A 19,605-nucleotide genomic window follows, 5' to 3' on the forward strand; every position below is an offset into this window, starting at 1 on the left:
AATGAGTAAAAAAGAGCTCTGCGCTGGTTTGGATACCAATGGACACCGAAAGAACGGCTAAAAATATTTACAATGCGAATGTTCATGGATGCTGAAATAGAGGAAGACCGAGAAAGACATGGCATGACCAAATACAACAATCACTTGATGATGGATATGGAAAAAGTCACAATAATCGGCGCGCGTGCATGAGAAGATCTATGAATGTAGAGAAAGCGAGATATGAATGCAAATATAGAGTGATGTGGCGTTCTATCCTCTCTCCCTATCCCTACGGGGAAACGGTATGATAGTTTGTTGTTTTTGTATTTTTTGTAAAAAAACGATTTCTCTAGAGCCATAATTCAGAGCGAAAATACGTGAATACGTTTGTATGCAGAAAAGTCGGACCGCGTCTCCTCTTAAGATTAATCATAATCAAGTATACTTACAAAAATTTACTAAAAAATCTTTGGTAATAACCGTTCGGATAAACGTAAAAAAAATGTAGTAACTTTTCATTGGTAAGTAGTAGAGGTGAGGTGAAAATAATCGACTAAATTTACTAATCGAATGATTAATAATTGCATGAATGAAATAATCGTATGAATCATTCATTTCCGATATACCATGGACAATAGACACAGAAATTTATTCAAAGACAAACTCCGTTTTTCGGGAAAAATATCCATGCTTTGGGAATGCTAGGTACTTTTTTTTCCTTTATAAGAAAGACCCTTCTACCAAAATGTGATAAATTAAATCGCAACGAAAATAATATATAATTTCAGTAAAATTTGAAATAAACGAATTTTTCATTAAAATTTTATTCGTATTGGGTTTTACAAATTAAAATTAAAAACAACACAAATAGAAAGGAATATCAATATGAACACAAGCAAAAAACGATACCTACAATTTATGAAAACTTCAAGTTAGTTACATTCTAGAATATTTTCAACAACAACAACAACAACAAACCATTACGCCGTTTCCCCGTAAGGGTAGGCAGAGAGGATAGATCGCCACAACACTCTATCTTTGCATACAGATCTCGCTTCCTCTACATTCATACATCTTCTCATGCACGCGCGCCGATTATTCCGACTTTTGACATGTCCATCTTTAAGTATTTGTTGGATTTGGTCATGCCATGTCTTAATAGAATATTTTCAAATGTTTTGAATTTTTATTTTACTTAAACTAATAATATTATATGAAAAACAGAAGTCACGTTTCAATACGGATTACATTTCTAGAAAGCCGGGACGCGAAGACGAAAAAAGTCGTGTGTTTATTGAAGTAACCCTAATAAAAAAGTAATACAAAAAAAAAAAAATTTTGAAAACAAATTAATACTGATTTTCAAACAAACGGGAAAATGGAAACATGGTTTGAAAATTAAAAAATACCACCCGTAGAGCAACAAATTATAAACCTACATAGGTAGGTACGTCAGTTTGTTTCTTTTTTTTTTGACTATGGCAATAATAATGTAAACCATGATCCTTACTTTATGGTATTTAGAATATTTACATGGCTATAATTATGATCTGTGGTTATCATTACTTGACATAACCTAATATTTATCTGCCAAACAAAGAATGAAAATTAAAATATTTTTGTTTCATATTTATTGTTAAGGCCACGCATATTAAACTACAATCAGCTGTTATTGTGTTGATATTTCAGATCGGAGTACACAAATAGGCTAGCAGCAGACCCATAAACAAACGTAACTTTATTTTATTGTTGTGTTTATTGTTAAAGGATGCACTTTATATATTAATTATATAAATAAACATTTTTATTTTACCTGTGCTGACATAACTACAGAAAACATTTTATTTCAACCATCACGTCTGCCAGATCCCAGCGCCCATTACGTCATAACGAATTAGTTGGCGATGAAAGTAGTCGAATGAAAGTAGTCGACTACATTCAATTACTTAATTCAGTCGAATAAAAGCCCGAATGCAGTAAAGTAGTCGAATGAATTCACTCGAATGCAAATAGACCACTAGAAGGGCTAGCTGTTCCTAGATATTGCAATAAATGTGGCAAAAAGACACTGCATTACAGTATACCTAAAATATTAAACATATTACTAAACAATATTAAATATACTGAGTTAAATACAGGAGTGAGACGTTTGCTCAAATTATGGTTAATAGAAAAAAGTTTTTTGTATTAGTGATAGTTTTTAATTTTTAATAATGTAATGTTTTTCAAGTAAAATTATTGTTAATGTAGGTTAAGTGTGAATAATCGATGCAATTTATAAGAACCTGCGGACGAGTTGTACATATGCAACTCAGCAGGACTTTAATTTAAGACTATATTGTAAATATTTTTGAAAAATATTTTTTTTTTAAAAAACCTGTTTTAAGTCGGACATTTTTATGCTAAATAAACAATTACATGACTACCTAATAGTTAATTTATTATAGTTATACATTTTTTAAATTTACTATTTATTATTTAAGGATGTTAATGGCATCGTTATTCTGTTCACAAATCTTACTACAACACCAAAAACAAAAAGCAAACCAAACTTACCGTGGATAAAACGAATCAATTACAGAAATTAAAACCATTCGTTTTAAATGGATTATTTTTGACATCCTACGTTACCGCCTACTCATTTTTGAATGTTGCTCATTGTTGATGCACTCGATGTATGAATGCATTCGATTATTTTCATTCGAATGAATCATCTCTAGTTTTAACCTTTCCGCGACAGTTCGACTACCCCGGAAAATGGGCTTCGGCCGAACGTCACGAAGCGGGGCAAGGACACAATACGAGAATATAGGAACAATATCACATCCAACATTCTAAAACAAGACAAGGACAGTCAAGACTAATAACCAGGGACTTAAATTACCCAATAAACTACCAAACAAAATTAAACAAAACTAAACAAAAGACTCAGACAACCTTTACAAAAGACGTTAAAAATATTATCATTATCTATAGAATGTGAATTTAAAAAGAAAAAAATATTTTGTTAAATGAATGTCATCTGTAAGGGTTTAAACATAAATAAATTTCAAATTAAACAAAATAGGTACATTAAACAGGGTAATAAGTTTGGCAAGTGTCCTTGATACAACGCAAATCCGTCTTAACTTCTTGACTCTAGATTCTGCCTCTTTTGGGTTTCCCTGCGATTGCCTTTAGTACTTTCATCTCTGACGTTCTGAGCAGTTATTTGGTTTTTCTATTGAGTTTTTTTACTTGGTTTTTCGTATTTTATATTTTCTCTCTATCTATCCTCGCCCGTGTTGTATACACCATGATTTGGTCTGACACACGTTTTGTATATCCCAATTATGTTTCCAATATTCATGTGTTCACTGTACTATACGATATTTCTTAGGCATCCAGATGTTTACTAACTGAGATGGATATGTTCTCATCATCACTATGGCAGCATCACCTGCATGGCATGTGATGTTAATGACCTTATCTATCTTATTGGATTCACTACTTTTTTTTATTCTTAAAAGCGTTTTTTTATGCATATTTATTCTCCTTGTGTAAGAAAAGGTTTTAGGCGTATATATTGTTGTTGTATATTTAATTATAAAGGTGCTAAACTTAATTGTTTCTTTGTTGTTCTCAATATGTGCTATTTTCTAAATGCTAATATTATTTACGTCCCGAATTGAGTTGTTGTAACTCCTGGGAATGTAATCCAACTTGTAAAATACTTTGTGTTATATGATTAATAAATAAAATATTTAAAAAAATAAAAAAAAGCAAACGATGAAAAATTACATTTTTAAACATAGTGCCGGTTTTAATTGAACGATTTTTTTGTTTTCAGGTGGTGTATTTCACTTCTCTCTTCCCCTACTTGGTTCTGACCATCTTCTTCATCCGCGGAATCACCCTGAAGGGAGCCGGAGCTGGTTTAATGCACATGTATACGCCCAAGGTATGCCTTTCACGTGATTTACACGTCTTACTCATGTATTTAATGTATTTCGCGTGTCTTTCTTGTATTTTACATCAGCGAAAGCATTTCCTTCCCATACCCAAAAACTGTTATAACGACCGAAGGTCTTTCTACCGGTTTCACTCGTTCAAAAAACGAGAAATTCCATTTTTCATTAACCATGATTAAAATTTAATTTTACTCTTTTGTTTCGTCATATGATTATAATATGCAAGGATCTGGTGGAATGTTTAGGCTGTGGTCTGTTTTAGAAGCTTCTCCCCATTTGCTGGAGTGACGGAGAAACCACAGAAAACTCGTCAGTAGAAGGCGGACTGTTGTCGTTTGTCAACAGTTCTTGCGATACACTGAAATAGTGTTTGGCATTTGGTGTCCTGCTATCATTGATACCTTTTATTGCCTTTATTATATATATCATGTATGATGTTACCTCTCTTGATAAGTCCTTCTCAGTAAACTAAAAAGGGGGCAATGTATCAACAGATAAAGTCATCTTGGGGAGAAACATCATCACATGGACAGGTGTTGATCTCGGATAGCTTGAATCTGTGCAGGTAGCTCATGAACCCACCATGTCTCGTCAGGATTTGTGACAGATCTTCCGACACATTTGAAGAGTGTTTAGCATTTAGTGTGTTGCTATCATTAGTACCTTTTATTGCCTTTACTATATATCTATAATGTATAATGTTACCTCTCTTGACAAGTACTACCTCCAGTTGCATTCTCAGTAAACTAAAAAAGGGGAAATGTATCAACAGATAGAGGACATCTTGAGGAATAATATCATCACATGGGCAGGTTTTGATCTCGGATAGCTTGAATCTGTGCAGGTAGCTCATGAACCCACCATGTCTCGTCAGGATTTGTTTAAGTTTGTATTTCGTATCCTGCACGCTCCAGTTTCCTGAAATCAAAGACACGGTGAACCAGATACTTAATTACAAGGGAGAGGAGAATAATATGCTCGTATTTAGTTACAAAGTACATATTTCGTCCCTTGTCAGTAAGTGATGATTTATTTTTAGTAAGAGCTGGCGCTGCAAGTTGATAATCCTAGTCAAACCTTTGGAAATACTACCACATAGCCTTCAAAGTCTAACAAAACCCTAAACGCTCCTACGAAAACAATAACTCTAATAAAACTGACAAACTTTAAGTAAATTTAACTAACATTAACACAATTCCTAATGTCCTAATAGTAGTACAAACAACCATATAAAAAAAACTAACAAACAAACATTACAAACATATCGAAAAATTACAAAACTTCGGAAAATACGGAAAAATAAGCAAATTTCGTTAATCATATTCAATATCATAACTGGTACCAAAAGAGTCTTAGATGGACATGGGCATCTAGGAGACAAAAGAAAAGTGGGTAGACAAAGGCTGCGATGTGAAGATGACATAAAAAAGGATGCACCACAGGAAGTCTTTAACTGCAGGATACACAGGATGGCAGAAGTTGGAGGCGAAAGTTCATGGAAGCCATCGATTGATGTAGGCTGTAGTATGTAATGCTATTAAAGATGAATAATGAAACTCAAAGTGGTACTGTCAAATCCTTTGAACTGGGATGCATTCCCGGTTTTAACGGGCTTGTCCCCGTCGAATCTGGAGGTCCAGCGACGATCCGTAAATTCCACTTAAAAAGAAAGCGTTCTTATATCATTGGTGGCGTCCTATTACTCCTAACTGAAGGAATGTCTCAATCGAATAAAGAAAAATGCTCTTCTTGATGCTTGGAAATCGCGATGGGAATATTCCCCTTCAGGGAGAATATTCCCCTTTATTTTTTTCCTTTTAATTCGTCAGTCTCAAAATCTTCTTGGCTTATCTCTGATCACTGGACTACGTAGTTTTTATTAGGTCATGGTAAATTTTAAGACAAATTATTTGTTTTTAATATTGTTGATTCCCCTTCGAGCTGCTGCGGATATCCTAATCAGTCTTCTGAACACATCCTGCGGTCTTGTCCCTTTCCCCCTCTCTATGATTACCCCATGGAGTCTCTCGCTACTATTCGTGGCCCTGTTATAGGTCCAGTCGGACAAATAGATCTGGTGGATTCCAAAAAAAATTTCAAGGCTTTTAAAAAGTTTCGTATTCATTTCGGTGAACTGATCATGTCCAATCAATTCAATCCTAGTCAGTGAAAAATTTACTTCCCTCTTTTCTCAATCCAATGAAGTGCATATTATGTACTTCTGGATATCTTTCTTTCAGCACATATATGGCAAGGCTACCAGATTACTGAGAGCTCCATCGGGCAGCTTTTCTCATTCGGCAACGAGCAACTTTTCCGTGTATGGGGGGTATAGCTTAGGAGACTTATGTCCTCAGATGCGGTGGGCAAGCTGTCAAATCTTCTGTGAAAATTGTCAAACTCTTATTATCCCTTCCAATCCTTGCACTATCACTTTGCAATGTTATTTATATATTTATGTAGGTGGAGAAGCTGTTGGACCCTACTGTGTGGTTGGATGCTGCCACTCAAGTGTTCTACTCTTTCGGGCTGGCGTTCGGGTCCCTGATAGCCTTCGGCTCGTACAACTCGCCCAAGAACAACTGCGTCCGCGACGTCATCCTGGTCAGTTTCTGCAACGCCTTCACGGCCATCTACGCCAGCGTGGTCATCTTCTCCATCCTCGGCTTCAAGGCCATGTCCAACGTCGACAAGTGCATCGACTCGTAAGTTGGACATTTTTATTCCTTTATCTTACTTGTATTATTTTATTTATTTAAAGAAAACAACAACAAAAAAATACAATATTTACAAAAAAAACAAAATTATTGTTTTTATATATATTTTATTTAATTTGTATTATTGATTAGGGTAACCAACCGCTACATTTACCATGCTTAAAAAAAAACAAATAACAAATAAGCCAATTACAGGTTTTCACAAGTAGCATCACAGGAAGTTAAAATATTTTCTCAAACATAAAATAAACAATGATCTAAATCCAAAAGAAACAAATGAAAAAAAAACACTACAAAATTATTTCTAAAGCCAACGCCGCATCTCATTATGATTTTTCATAAATAAATATATGTTTAATGGTTTTGTTACAACATTATATTTATTGAAAGATCGCCATAAATATGAATTTTGTCTATAATTAGATGAGACAAAAGCAGTATGAAGAAAAATGTTATTCCTAACAACTTGCTAATACTAATTAAAATATTTGACTTCAAAGTTAAAGCTTTGAACATAAAAAATAGCAATCCGGATGGTTGAAATACTGTATTTTTGCAGGAACATGGGGAAAATGTTTGATCACCACATCATTCCGGCTAGAAATGTGACTATCGAAATGTATGACGCCAAGCTGGCCGCCATGGACAACTCTACCTACTACTCCATCGGCCTCGAGGTCTGCAGCTTGTCTAAGCAACTGGACGAGGTAAGTCAAATTGTTTGTGAAATAAGCCCTTACCTTTTACCCATTAAATCAGACACCCTAAATAATTTAACTAAGTAAAATTCTTAAGCGCTATGCAGTAAAATAGAACACCTTCAAATGTTACGCAAAAGATTATAAAATGCTACGCAGTAAAACAGAGCACGTTTGAAAATGCTATGCGGTAAAACAGAATGCCTTTGAAAAAAATTCTTCTTGCGGTGCCTTATCAGAACCCCTGACGTTGGCAATCACTACAGCGAAAGCGCTACTCCAAGGCCAGCTGTGGTATTCCATACGCTCTCGCGGCCGTATTATCTCGCGTATTCACTTACAAAATACTTTGAAAAAACCTGCTTTCTCGTGCCGCGAGAGCGGTTCAGAATAGCACCCCAGGACAACTGTTTGTTGGATGTACACGCCATAGTGATTGCTGGAAAAATATGACAATAGTGGTTTCCCATATTATGCCTATTAGGGTTATGATTTACAAGGTTTATATTTCAACAAATGGATTTTTCTATTATATTACTTTAATTTTATTTAAAACTTTTGGAAACAGGAAGGATATGATAAAGTGAGCCAGTCAGGAATTATCAGCATTTGCTTATATGGAGAGGAAACCACTCAAAACTCTTGAGGAGAAGCCGGTCTGTTGACTACTCTGCCTTCCTTTCCACTCGTAGTTCAGCATTTCGTTCCCTACTTTGATTTATTTTACCGATTGCCTGCACTATTTTGACCGTGTATGATACTAGATTGGTTCTGGTTTGGAGGCGCTAGAAATTCGCCTTTTATCCTCTTATTATCTGCTGTGATCACATCGTTATGAATGTGATCCCTAACGAGTTGGACTAGTAGTTGTGCAACGGTGTGATGCAACTGGGCATTCGCAGCATTTAATAGAATCACACCCTAAAAATTCACACCTTGAAATTACTACGCAGTTCTATAATACTTACTTATCGGGTCCGGACTTCAGACCGATATCAGCGACAGATATCGCCTTGTAAAAGGACATCTTCAAATCATCCTTTTTAGTCAGCCGCATTTGTGGATACCGTAGCAGATGAGAATCATCCTGCACCATTCCAAAATCGCAGCTTGTGTCATCTCTCTCCAGAAAACCCCGGCTCTGTTGATTATATGTGTACCTGGTCACTCCTACCTTTAGTCTGCTGAGAATTTTCCACGTAGGGAAGTCCAAACTTTGGGCGGTGTTTGTGCTTTCGGATGGCATAATCCAGAGCCTATCGCCGAGTTCCCCTCTCCACAGATCCTTGCTGTAAAACAGAAATACTACGCAGGCAGAAAATATTTAAAAATGCCATGCGGTAAAATTTCAGAGTATATAACACGCTGCTGCTTATAGAGATGCCATATCGTTACATTGCATAGAACAAAAGCGTCGAATTTTTCGGTTTGACAGACGTGTGTTACTTATATGGGTGCGAATTTTAGCACCTTACCAAAGCTCAAAACACCGAATTTCTGAGTTTTGAGAAGAATATTAGGTATAACGTGGTTCAATTTTACAACTAACAATGAAGTCCGAGAACCGACACAGCAGCTTTCTATAACGAGCGTCTTGAGGATGCGGTGGTGGACCTGGCTTAGCCACGTGCTGCGCATGCCTCAGGAGAACCTAAACCCAAGTTGATTATTTTTTAAACCTGCGGGCTCACGCCATCCTGAAAGGCCGTCGATGACGATCTTTCGACTGAATTTGGCGGAACCAAGGGACGCTGGATTGACGTGCGAGGAGGCGAGAGTGATGGTTGGCGATGGAGTCTCCCGGAGGCACTTAGTGATGTCCACGTGCTCCATTTAGGAGCGGATTTTAAAAAAAGAAGAAAAATGTGTGTAACGGATGGTTTCGTCGCTGTGCGTGCAATTCTCGACCAGAGTACCTTCGACCTATTGTTTTGCTGCAAACTGTAGCTTTGACTTCATAATCCTAATGGTTTTTGTTCTATATAGCGGTAAGCGGTATGAGGGTAAAACAAAACGCCTTTGAAAACACTACGCAGTTAAAAAGAAAATGTATAAAATTGCCATGCGCTAAAACAGAACGCCTTTGAAAATGTCACGCAATAAAACAAAAAACATTAAAAAATGCTACCTACGCAGTAAAAGAGAATACAGTGAAATAATACGCAATTTAACAGAAACCCCAAAAATCATTAAGCAGTAAAACCGCAAAACCTTTAAAAATACTACGCTATAAAACATAAAACTTTAGAATGTAACGCTACAAAATTGATGATATTCACTATTTATTAAGCTAGTAAATTTACTTTTATCGGCCCCGTGGTGTAGTGGTCAGCGCGTTTGCCTGCCATGCAAGAGGTCTCGGGTTCGCGTACATTATCGCGTAGGGCTGAAGTTCCTCATCCCATTAAATGTTTCATTTTCGAATAAAATTCGTAATCTCCTTGTCTATAAATGATAAATAAAAGGCAATGTTTGATGGACTGAATAACAACTGGACCAATTTACATGCGGTTTTCAGCGAAATGTAGATCTTTGCCACGAGCGTGTTTATAGCGTTAAAAAACTTCGATTTACTAAGTAGAAAAAAAGTTAGGAGCTTAAAAGTTTTTTATCCTTCACCAGGGCTGCATTCGCTTAAAATGCATTTACAAAAAAATGGAAAGACGTTATTTTTTTATGCATAATTTTTTTTTTTTTTATGTTTACAAACAATATTATTTTTTTATGGATCCGAATCAAATTCTTTCCTTAAATTCCTTATAATTTCTACCCATTTATTTCTTTTCAATGGATTTTCAGCAACGATAAAATAATATTGACTGACATTGAATACATTTTTGAAAATCGCATTCCCACATACAGTGCACCCCTGTTGGTTGGAAGATCAGAGTTCTACATTTGCAAAAATAATTCTGTATTTGAAAATTAATAATTTTATGTTTTGGAATTTAAACATATAGAAGTACCTAGGTACCTACTTAAATTCAATATTTGAAAATAAATTATTTTAAGTACTTGAATTCAATCATAAACAAGTAACTAGGTACAACAAGTAAGCCTAATACAATAATTAATATTAAACTTTAGATTGTGTTCATTTTATTTTATTATATATTTTATTTTGGTTCATAAACAATACATATGACATTAGTATTGTATGGATGTGAATCGATTTGAGATGAAATGTGTTTATTCGTTCGATGCACGACGTTTAATAACTTGTATGAGCTGATGTTGCATCGGATTACGTATTGCGGGGCAAAGCCGTGTTCGGCCCTGTCAACTTCGCGGCTTGTTGGTAATAAGCACACAGAATAATAATCACAGATCGTTCATCAATTATATGTGAACACAGCATGCACAAATAAAATAAAAAGTTTATAATAGATATTTTTTTCAACATATTATAACAGAGATGAAGAACATTTAAGAGAAGGTAACATAAAAGTCTAGGCATCTACAGGGCTTATGACCTATCAATGGCTGGTTTAAGTGGCCACTTTACACACTGTGTAACATTCACCATTCTGCCCATATTTTAACATCTATATTCCTTCAATTCTTTCATCTGTTGATGCTTGTGAAGTAATAGAGCTGAAACCTTTATCCTGAAACCTTGTCTACAAAAATTTGGACAAACTCAAAATATTGTTGATATCTTTTTTTAATTGGCTTGCTTAATTGAATTCTATTGTGTTATAAAAGTTATTACAATTAATTATTACTAACAGGTTATCACAACTTTTTTTACCTAACTATAGTCCTTAAAATGTAAGATGATTAGAATGACTGCTGTCAAACTCAAATCAATGGTGATGGGAAATTACTAATCACTGATCATGTACCGATCAAATCGATTTTATCAAATTTTTCATGCGAAAATTGATTTAAAAAACGCAAAAACAAGCCTATTATAGTGTGTTGAATACAATTATTCACCAAAAATAAGACATTTATAGTTTTCAAACGAACTTTTTTTATTCGATCAATTTACATTGATCAATTTGTCCCATCTCTAACGTTTTTGCAAAATGATATAATCTTGTAAGAACGTCGTAAATAATTAGGTTTATTTTAGTTTGTTTTAAATTTTAAAGCCGATTTTATATATTTATGTTGATTTATATGTCAAGAATTGTATTAAAAAAATAAATTAACTTACCAAATACTAACGATTTTTCGTGTGTCAATATAAATCACTCCTTAGACGTTACTACAAAGTTATGTCGTCAGTTTTTCTGACAACTGTCATTCTAATCATCTTACAATTTTAAGGACTATAACATAAGTGACTATTTGATTTTATAAATTGTGTTACATTTTTTCTATAATTATTAAATGTATCGTTAAGATATTAATCAGTTTTATTCATACGCGAGTAAATACTTAAATCTAGCAATAGCAAAGCATTGCCGGGTTCAACTCGTGTTGTATATTTATTATTTGTTTTCAAAATTTCAATGATAGCTGCCAGTAGCTATTATTAAAATAACAACATGTTTTGTTGGGTAAATTTGACCTCGGGTATTATAAGACACGTTACATATTTGCGTGTTGAAATTTGGGCGTCCGATAATCACCTTGTTGATTGGTTTTCCGATTGGAAGAACACAGCGTGCTTGAGCTGGGGAAATTCTGCATACATTTTACTTTCGCGTAGTTGGTACGTTCAGCGAGAAAATAATTAGCATTAGTAACCGGAAATTGTAATTATTTTCCAATGCTAATTTATTGATTTTAATTTTAAAAAGGTTTTGAGAGCGGATAGCGATTTTCCGGAATAGGACAGGTAGGCTAAAAATGAGACAGTGAAAAAAGTCGAAAACTTTGGCAGTGCATTTCTTTACATTTTGTCAACTTGTAACTTGTATATTAAGTTCAATAATATTATAACAATAGGACATGATAAACGGGCAATAGTATGACAGATGACAGCCTGCGCATCGGAACCAGGAACGCTAAATTCGCCTAACATTATACGCACGTTATAGGATACTAAATCAACTAAATTCGCACTAACATCATGTCATTACGCATGTTCAAAGTGACATTGCAAACGCACTTTAAACTTCAAATACGCGCATGCGTCGGCAATGCCCAGAGTATGTATATAATCTTTTCTCTCAACGCACGATTCACCGGTATGAAGCGTTGTCTATCTCGCTCAAATGACGATCTTAGGAGAAATTACATATTTCATACAAATTCAGGGTAAAGAATTGTGCAAAACAGAACATGCACAGGAACGATTGCGCATGCGTAGACAAGATGTGAAAATCGTCCGCTAGAGTCGATCTCGCTAGATCTTTTGGCGCTAGTATTTAATATTATGATGTTTACGAGTATAATATTGCAACGAATCCCTGTTTTTTTGTCGCTACCTATAACATATTTTTACTATAAATAAAATATAAACATATTTTTACTTGGCAGTGCACTGCACTTATGCACATACTAAGGAACCGCCTCTGGCTACTACATACCTTATATTGGAAAAATGATCAAAATACGCTGATATTGGTGTACCGATGCAATGCCCTATGCACCATTAGGTGCGGAAGGGAATGATGATGATGATTTTATGTAACTTCCAGCAATTTTTTCCTGCAAAATATTTAGGAATATGATTTAGCATTTAACAAGGTCTGCTAATTCGGTTAGCATGCTATTGAATTAAAATATGCATATATTTTCATCACAGAACGTAGCGCGTCACGTACACCCGATTAAGGTTTTCCGCCCATTAAACAATTTATTCATTATTGGAATGGAAAAAGATTAACAAAATGTACGAGGAAAATAAGAGATAACAAAAGTTGTATTTAAACAAATACAATAAGAACTGTGAGACTCACCCGGAAACCAATGTCCACTGTCGCCTGAATCGTTAAAGACAGTGCAAAAGGTGAATGATGCACATCTAAAATACTGATCTCCTAGCGCGGATGTCAAATTGCTGACAGAATAGAAGAAGATTTAAACTACCCTCTCGGATGTACAGATAACGCCATGGACAGCTAAAATAAAAGCAGTAGCAGCCTTATACCCGTATGCAGAGACAAAACTTAAGGTTAGCAAAGTACATTCTAATCTCATATGCAGGGAATAACCCAAAGGTGAAGACAATAGAATGTACTTTCCTCACTTTGAGTTTTGTCTCTGCATACGGGTATTAGGTACCTTTAGAAGTAAATTAGAGTGGTCTTGTAGATTTCAGTTCAGACTTGATGTAGTTCAGATCAGTTCAATTCAGTTATCGCAGATTAACGTCAAAATGTCTTGTGTCCAGTTGGCCTCGTCGCGTAGTGGTCAGCGCGTTTGCATACCATGCAAGGTGTCTCGGGTTCGATTCCCGACATGGTTGACATGAAATATTTGTATAAAAATGTGTTTTTATTCTAGAATATTTCATAGTCCCTTGACTGGCACCTGAAACGTAAGACTGATCATTTTATTTTCATGCAACAAAAATGATCATGATACGCTGCGATTGGTGCACCAATGCAGTGCCCTATGCACCATTAGGTGCGGAAATGGAATGATGATGATGATGATGAAAGCACTAGCCCTCTATCCAGTAGCCTTTAAAACCTAGGCTTGGAGGGTTTACAGGTCGCAGTGACGTCAGGAGCTTGTTTGGCATTTGGCATTAACTCCCATTTACAATAATAAATTATCATGAAATAAAACTTGACTAAAAAATCAACAGATGTCACCTATGAGTAAATATCCTAAAAATGTGAAATTACACATAATGTGTACATCTGGGAATATCACGTCATTAAACAATAATAACTTAATAAGGGTCCATGAAATACTGTCGAGTAAAAATGTTTTTTTCGTACTTAGTAGTATAAAATATCTTTTTATACTCCCGTGAAAACGGTTCATTGTATTGGCCACGATTTAGTTAATTTTTTACTTTTGTTTGTTATCGTTTAAATTTAAATAGAATGTCGTCACAAACCTTGACGTCGCAACTGTCAAGGCAAACATGTCGCGTGTTTGTTGAGACATATTTGAAAAAACTTTTTTTTTATTTAATGACGATTTTTTTATATTTGTACTATTACAGGACTCACCAAGCCAATTTATATGGCTTGTCGGTAAAAATTCTTTACATTAAAACATATGATAACACTATTTGTATAATATTAATTACTTCTATTAGGAGTGAGAAAAAATAATTTAAAAAAATATATTATTTAGAATTTTTTTGAAAAAAACATAAAATAAGTACACGATATCGCAATTATCGTCATCATCATTCCCTATCCGCACTCAATGGTGCATAGGGCACTGAATTGGTACACCAATCGCAGCGTATCTTGATCATTTTTGTTACATGGAGGTAAGATGATCAGTCTTACGCTTCAGGTACCAGTCCAGGGACTATGAAATATTTAAGCGTGAAAACACCCTATTAAATAAATATTCCATATTACTCTGTCGGGAATCGAACCCAAGACCTCTTGCATGGTAGGCAAATGCGCTGACCATTACACCACGAGGCCGACAATTATAAGATAAAAAAAATTAAAAAATACAAAACAGGATTGCTTGCCCACCACATACCGCACATCTGAGGACATAAGTCTCCTTGGCGGTGCCCACATACACGGAAAATTTGCTCGTTTTCTCTATGATTACCGAATGGAGCTTCTCGCTACTATCCGTGGCCCTGTTATAGGTCCTGTCGGATATACAGATCTAGTGGCTTCTAAAAAGAATTTCAAGGCTTTCAAAAAGTTTTGTAATCATTTCGGCGAATTGATCATGTCCAATCAATTTAATCCCAGTTAGTGAAGAATTCACTTCCCTCTCTTCTCAATCCAATGAAGTACATATTATGTACTTCCGGATTACTTTCTTTCAGCAGAAATATGCTAAGGCTACCAGATTTCAGAGAGCTCCTTCGGGCAGCTTTTCTCGTTTGACAACGAGCAAATTTTACAAAACGGGATTATTAAAACTTAAAATAGAAATATGCATCAATATATTTTGTACATAATAGGCATGAAGCTTTTTTAAAACATTATTTCTTTATGTACCAATATCTATATCCCTAGAAATATAATAGTTACACTTTTTTCACTTTTTACACAAAATTTGATACAAATTATTTGATCCGTTTTTTTAAACAAACGAAAATCGCCGAGCTCATAAAAACACGTCTAACCTTAGCGGCTGCCACAAACAAAGAATACAGCTAAAAATGTTAGCCTACTTCGGGGACATGTATACCAACATAATAAATCCGGACTCTTCAAACCCGCGAAATTCAAAAATTTCTTGTTATTTTCTGAACACATTCGTATACAAAGAAATTGTCAATCTACATACATATTGTTTGTTTACCCAATAAAATAAATAAATACGTGTATTGTACACAATATTTATTAGTTTTTAGTAGGTAACTCGAAAACGCCGCGATATGCCTGACTGTAGGTATATTCTTATTATGTATTTTTGTATAATTTAATTTAGTACGTACTATTATTTGGCATATGATTTATTGCTCCTATTCCTTATATTTCTTACTAAAATTGAGTGAATTTCTAGAAACATAACTCAATTATCATTTCAATTATGCTTTTATATATTTCAATTTTTCAATTATGCTTATTTTGAGTTATTTTTGTTTTAATACTACTTTATTTTACTATTATTTTGTTGATTTTAATGATACCACTATTTTGTATATTTGATTATGTCTGATTTATGTAATTTATATTTTAAAAATTATTTCTGATTATCTTTTTTGCATTGTATTCTTTGGAATTTGATTATTTATTACATTTACCTTTTTTTCTAGATTGTGATTCTATGTCATTATAATTTGATCTAATTAATTTTACTATTATGTATTTTTGTATAATTTAATTTAGTACGTACTATTATTTGGCATATGATTTATTGCTCCTATTCCTTATATTTCTTACTAAAATTGAGTGAATATCTAGAAACATAACTCAATTATCATTTCAATTATGCTTTTATATATTTTAATTGTTCAATTATGCTTATTTTGTGTTAATTTTTTTTTTAATACTACTACATTTTACTATTATTTTGTTTATTTTAATGATACCACTATTTTGTATATTTGATTATGTCTGATTCTTAATTTGTATAATTTATATATTAAAAATTATTTCTGACTATCTTTTTTGCATTGTATTCTTTGGAATTTGATTATTTAATACATTTACCTTTTTTTCTAGATTGTGATTCTATGTCATTATAATTTGATATAATTAATTTTACTATGTATTTTTATTGTTATTTATTGTGGCTTGACACGGGCATAGCCTAAAAAGCCTTTATAAGTTCATAAATATTTAATTTTGTAATTTTAAATGAATAAATAAATAAATAAAATAAATAAATATTGTAGAAATTGTAGAAATTGTAGAATTGTTGAAATTACTAACATTTGAAAGAATGGTAAATGTTAAACAAAGCGATGATAAGCGAGCGAGAATGGATTGTAAACCCTGACTTCTACTTTCTAAGAAAAGTATGCTTTTCTAAGCAAAAATTCTTTTATTTCTGTTGAATATTTTCGTCCATTTTGCTTTGTTTTCTTAGGCGGCTGAAGGAACCGGCCTGGCCTTCATAGTGTTCACGCAGGCTATCGTGGAACTCCCCGGCGCCCCTTTCTGGTCCATCATCTTCTTCCTCATGCTGCTCTCCTTGGGGCTCGGTTCCCAGATCGGCATCATGGAGGGAATGCTGTGCACCATCTTCGACATCGAGATATTCAAGAGGATCCGGAAGCCTTACGTCACTGGTAAGTCGGGCTCATTTCCTACTGCCTTTATTGTTCGACCAGTGTGTCAATGCTTCTTTTAGGCAAAATTGTTTCAAATCCAGCGCCTCCGTGCGCTGGAACAATTGTTTTGACGGACATGTTGGAGGACAGCTCGCCCACCGCATACCGAACCGGAGGACTTCAGTCACCTTGGCGGTGTTTACATACAAGAATTATTAATTTATTTATATATTAACGGCCGTAGTCAAGTATGATGTGTCACTGTGTTACCGGATTCGTCTCGGTGAGATTTATAATCTGGCAAAATAAGGTATGTCTTCGTTTGAATCAAGACTGTGGTAAATAATCCCTTTTCGTGCGGTGATGTAACATCGTGTTACCACTAGTAAAATACGGAATATTCTAAAGGTTAGACATTTGAAAAAAAAATCCTAGTGACATACTGTTTAATAATTCCTTTTCCATAATTTATGCAAATAAACATATAATTTAGCCCTGTTTTAGAAAAACAAATTAAAATCATAAATACGCCTCTCATATTATTCGCGTGCGTCCCCTATCACTATCATCAACCGACTAAAGACTGAATATGTTTTACACAACACCCGCCAAAGAACAGCGTCTCTGTCTTCTTTGTTATGAGTTCTGTCTTCGTGCTCTCTCTTATGCAGATGTGTTACTTAATTAGCGGACATCTCTTCTCATAAATATTTTTTGTATTAATATCCAGCGTAGTTATACAAATTTTACTCTACAAATCCGGTGTCAAAATGTCAATTTAAAGATTGTAAAAAATACGAGTTCAACATTTCAAAAAATAAGAGAGATGTATCAAGTCTTGGGTCCTATGTCGACTAGTGTGACATCACAGCCACACAGAGTTAATAGAGTTAAAGAATATAAGCCGTGTCACTTTAAAAGAAGTGTATTTTTCCATCACAAAGATGGCAAATTGAAATATGTCACCTAACAACAAACATGACATAGCGTATTAAGAAATGGGGTAATAGATAACACAATTTATGAAATGTCGAACAATTCATGTTTTGCCGTTTTTATTTTAGACAGCAAAATATGATGTCAGTAACTATGGAAAAAAATTACATTTCTAGCATTTTTTGCGAACATGCTATGGTGAAAAAAATTCTTGGAGAAACAAATGTTTAATGCATCTACTGACACTAAAATTAGCCTTGAAAACTAAAATTCTAACTTTTTAGACCCCATTAAACTTTGAAATTGCCTTCTCAAAATGTTTAAAAAGTTGTATATTATATAGATATTTATCGCGCCTTTTGCCTTTTGGCAGATAAACGCTCGGAATTGGTCTGGTTCGCGGAATGCGTTACCTTTATCTATTTTGCCACCGAACCCTAATGCAATGAATGCAATTACCTAACTTGTACTGGGGTTCTGACACCTTGTTGTTTGGAACTTCTCTTGCGGCAGTCAGGATCAGATCAGATCTTGTGGTCAGGAAGGATGGGCACTGACGTGGTTCCTTGATTATTATATGCAATTACACGACACAGTGGATTAAATTAATTATTGTTCGCAAAAATAACTTATTTGCGGTCGCGGTGAGAATATCAAAAGCACGTGCATACACGATGACAGTTCGGTTGTTATTTTGTTCATTGTTTGTTGTATGCTTTTGAAAAAAGTATTATTGTGTTGGGCCGGAAACAAAACACTTACACGTACTTACCCACAGTAAGAATCGTAACTTCTTAGCCAGGGCCCAGTAGGCAATAAATAAATTTAACATGTAACACACATACAGTAAATGGGGCGTAACCGGATATATGTACATATATATATAGATATATCTTTCCACGAATAAAACCAATCACATTAACAAGTAAATTCATGCATCAAACATTACTTAAAATTCCAAGTTTTATATATTGTGCTATATAAAAGTTGAGCAAAAAATAAAGCTTCATTGTCGTGTTTTCTTAAATGTGTTGTTTTATCTGATAATTTTCATGTTTTTTTGGTGCAACAGCGCTGTTACTTATTTTTCCTTGGCATTTTTCCAGGTGCTGTCTGCGTGTTTTGTTTCCTGGTCGGGCTTATTTTCACTACGGGGGCAGGAGAGTATTGGCTGAAGATGTTCGACTCGTTTGCCGGAACAATCGGACTTGTGGTCGTTGCTCTGATGGAAATGATTGCTGTGATTTACGTCTACGGCCACGAGAAGTAAGTTAAAAATAAATTATTTTCGAAAACGGCTTCCGTATGTGCAGAGACTGGAAACTATGTGTTTCACAACGCTGCAGGAACGGCGAGGAAAGAGGTAGTGATAAATCGGATAGTGGTTCAGCCGGATACCAGATATCCGGAATGTCCCTTGGCTGGTTAGCCGGATATCCGTCTTTTTTTTAAAACAAACAATAAAAACACCCCTGTACTCGTATTCCTCTCATAGTTAAAAACAAACATTTTAATGTCCATAAAATAAAAATCGGTTGTAATCTTTT

General features: G+C 34.5%; 1 protein-coding gene across 2 annotated transcripts in view; it reads left to right on the plus strand.

Annotated features, from left to right (window-relative positions):
- The window catches only part of LOC148273663 (sodium-dependent neutral amino acid transporter B(0)AT3), a 126,089-nt gene that overhangs the window by 90,717 nt on the left and 15,767 nt on the right, over positions 1-19,605 (plus strand). For both annotated transcript variants that reach the window (XM_088238392.1, XM_088238391.1), the window contains exons 5-9: positions 3,812-3,922; positions 6,396-6,637; positions 7,209-7,356; positions 16,939-17,140; positions 19,165-19,324. In XM_088238392.1, the coding sequence (XP_088094518.1) occupies positions 3,812-3,922; positions 6,396-6,637; positions 7,209-7,356; positions 16,939-17,140; positions 19,165-19,324 (863 nt within the window). The remainder of the gene's footprint in view (positions 1-3,811; positions 3,923-6,395; positions 6,638-7,208; positions 7,357-16,938; positions 17,141-19,164; positions 19,325-19,605) is intronic.

This window comes from Micrasema longulum, unplaced genomic scaffold, assembly GCF_059751315.1.
Source record: "Micrasema longulum isolate JH-2025_06_02 unplaced genomic scaffold, ASM5975131v1 h1tg001880l, whole genome shotgun sequence".
In the NCBI taxonomy this organism is placed as follows: domain Eukaryota; kingdom Metazoa; phylum Arthropoda; class Insecta; order Trichoptera; family Brachycentridae; genus Micrasema; species Micrasema longulum.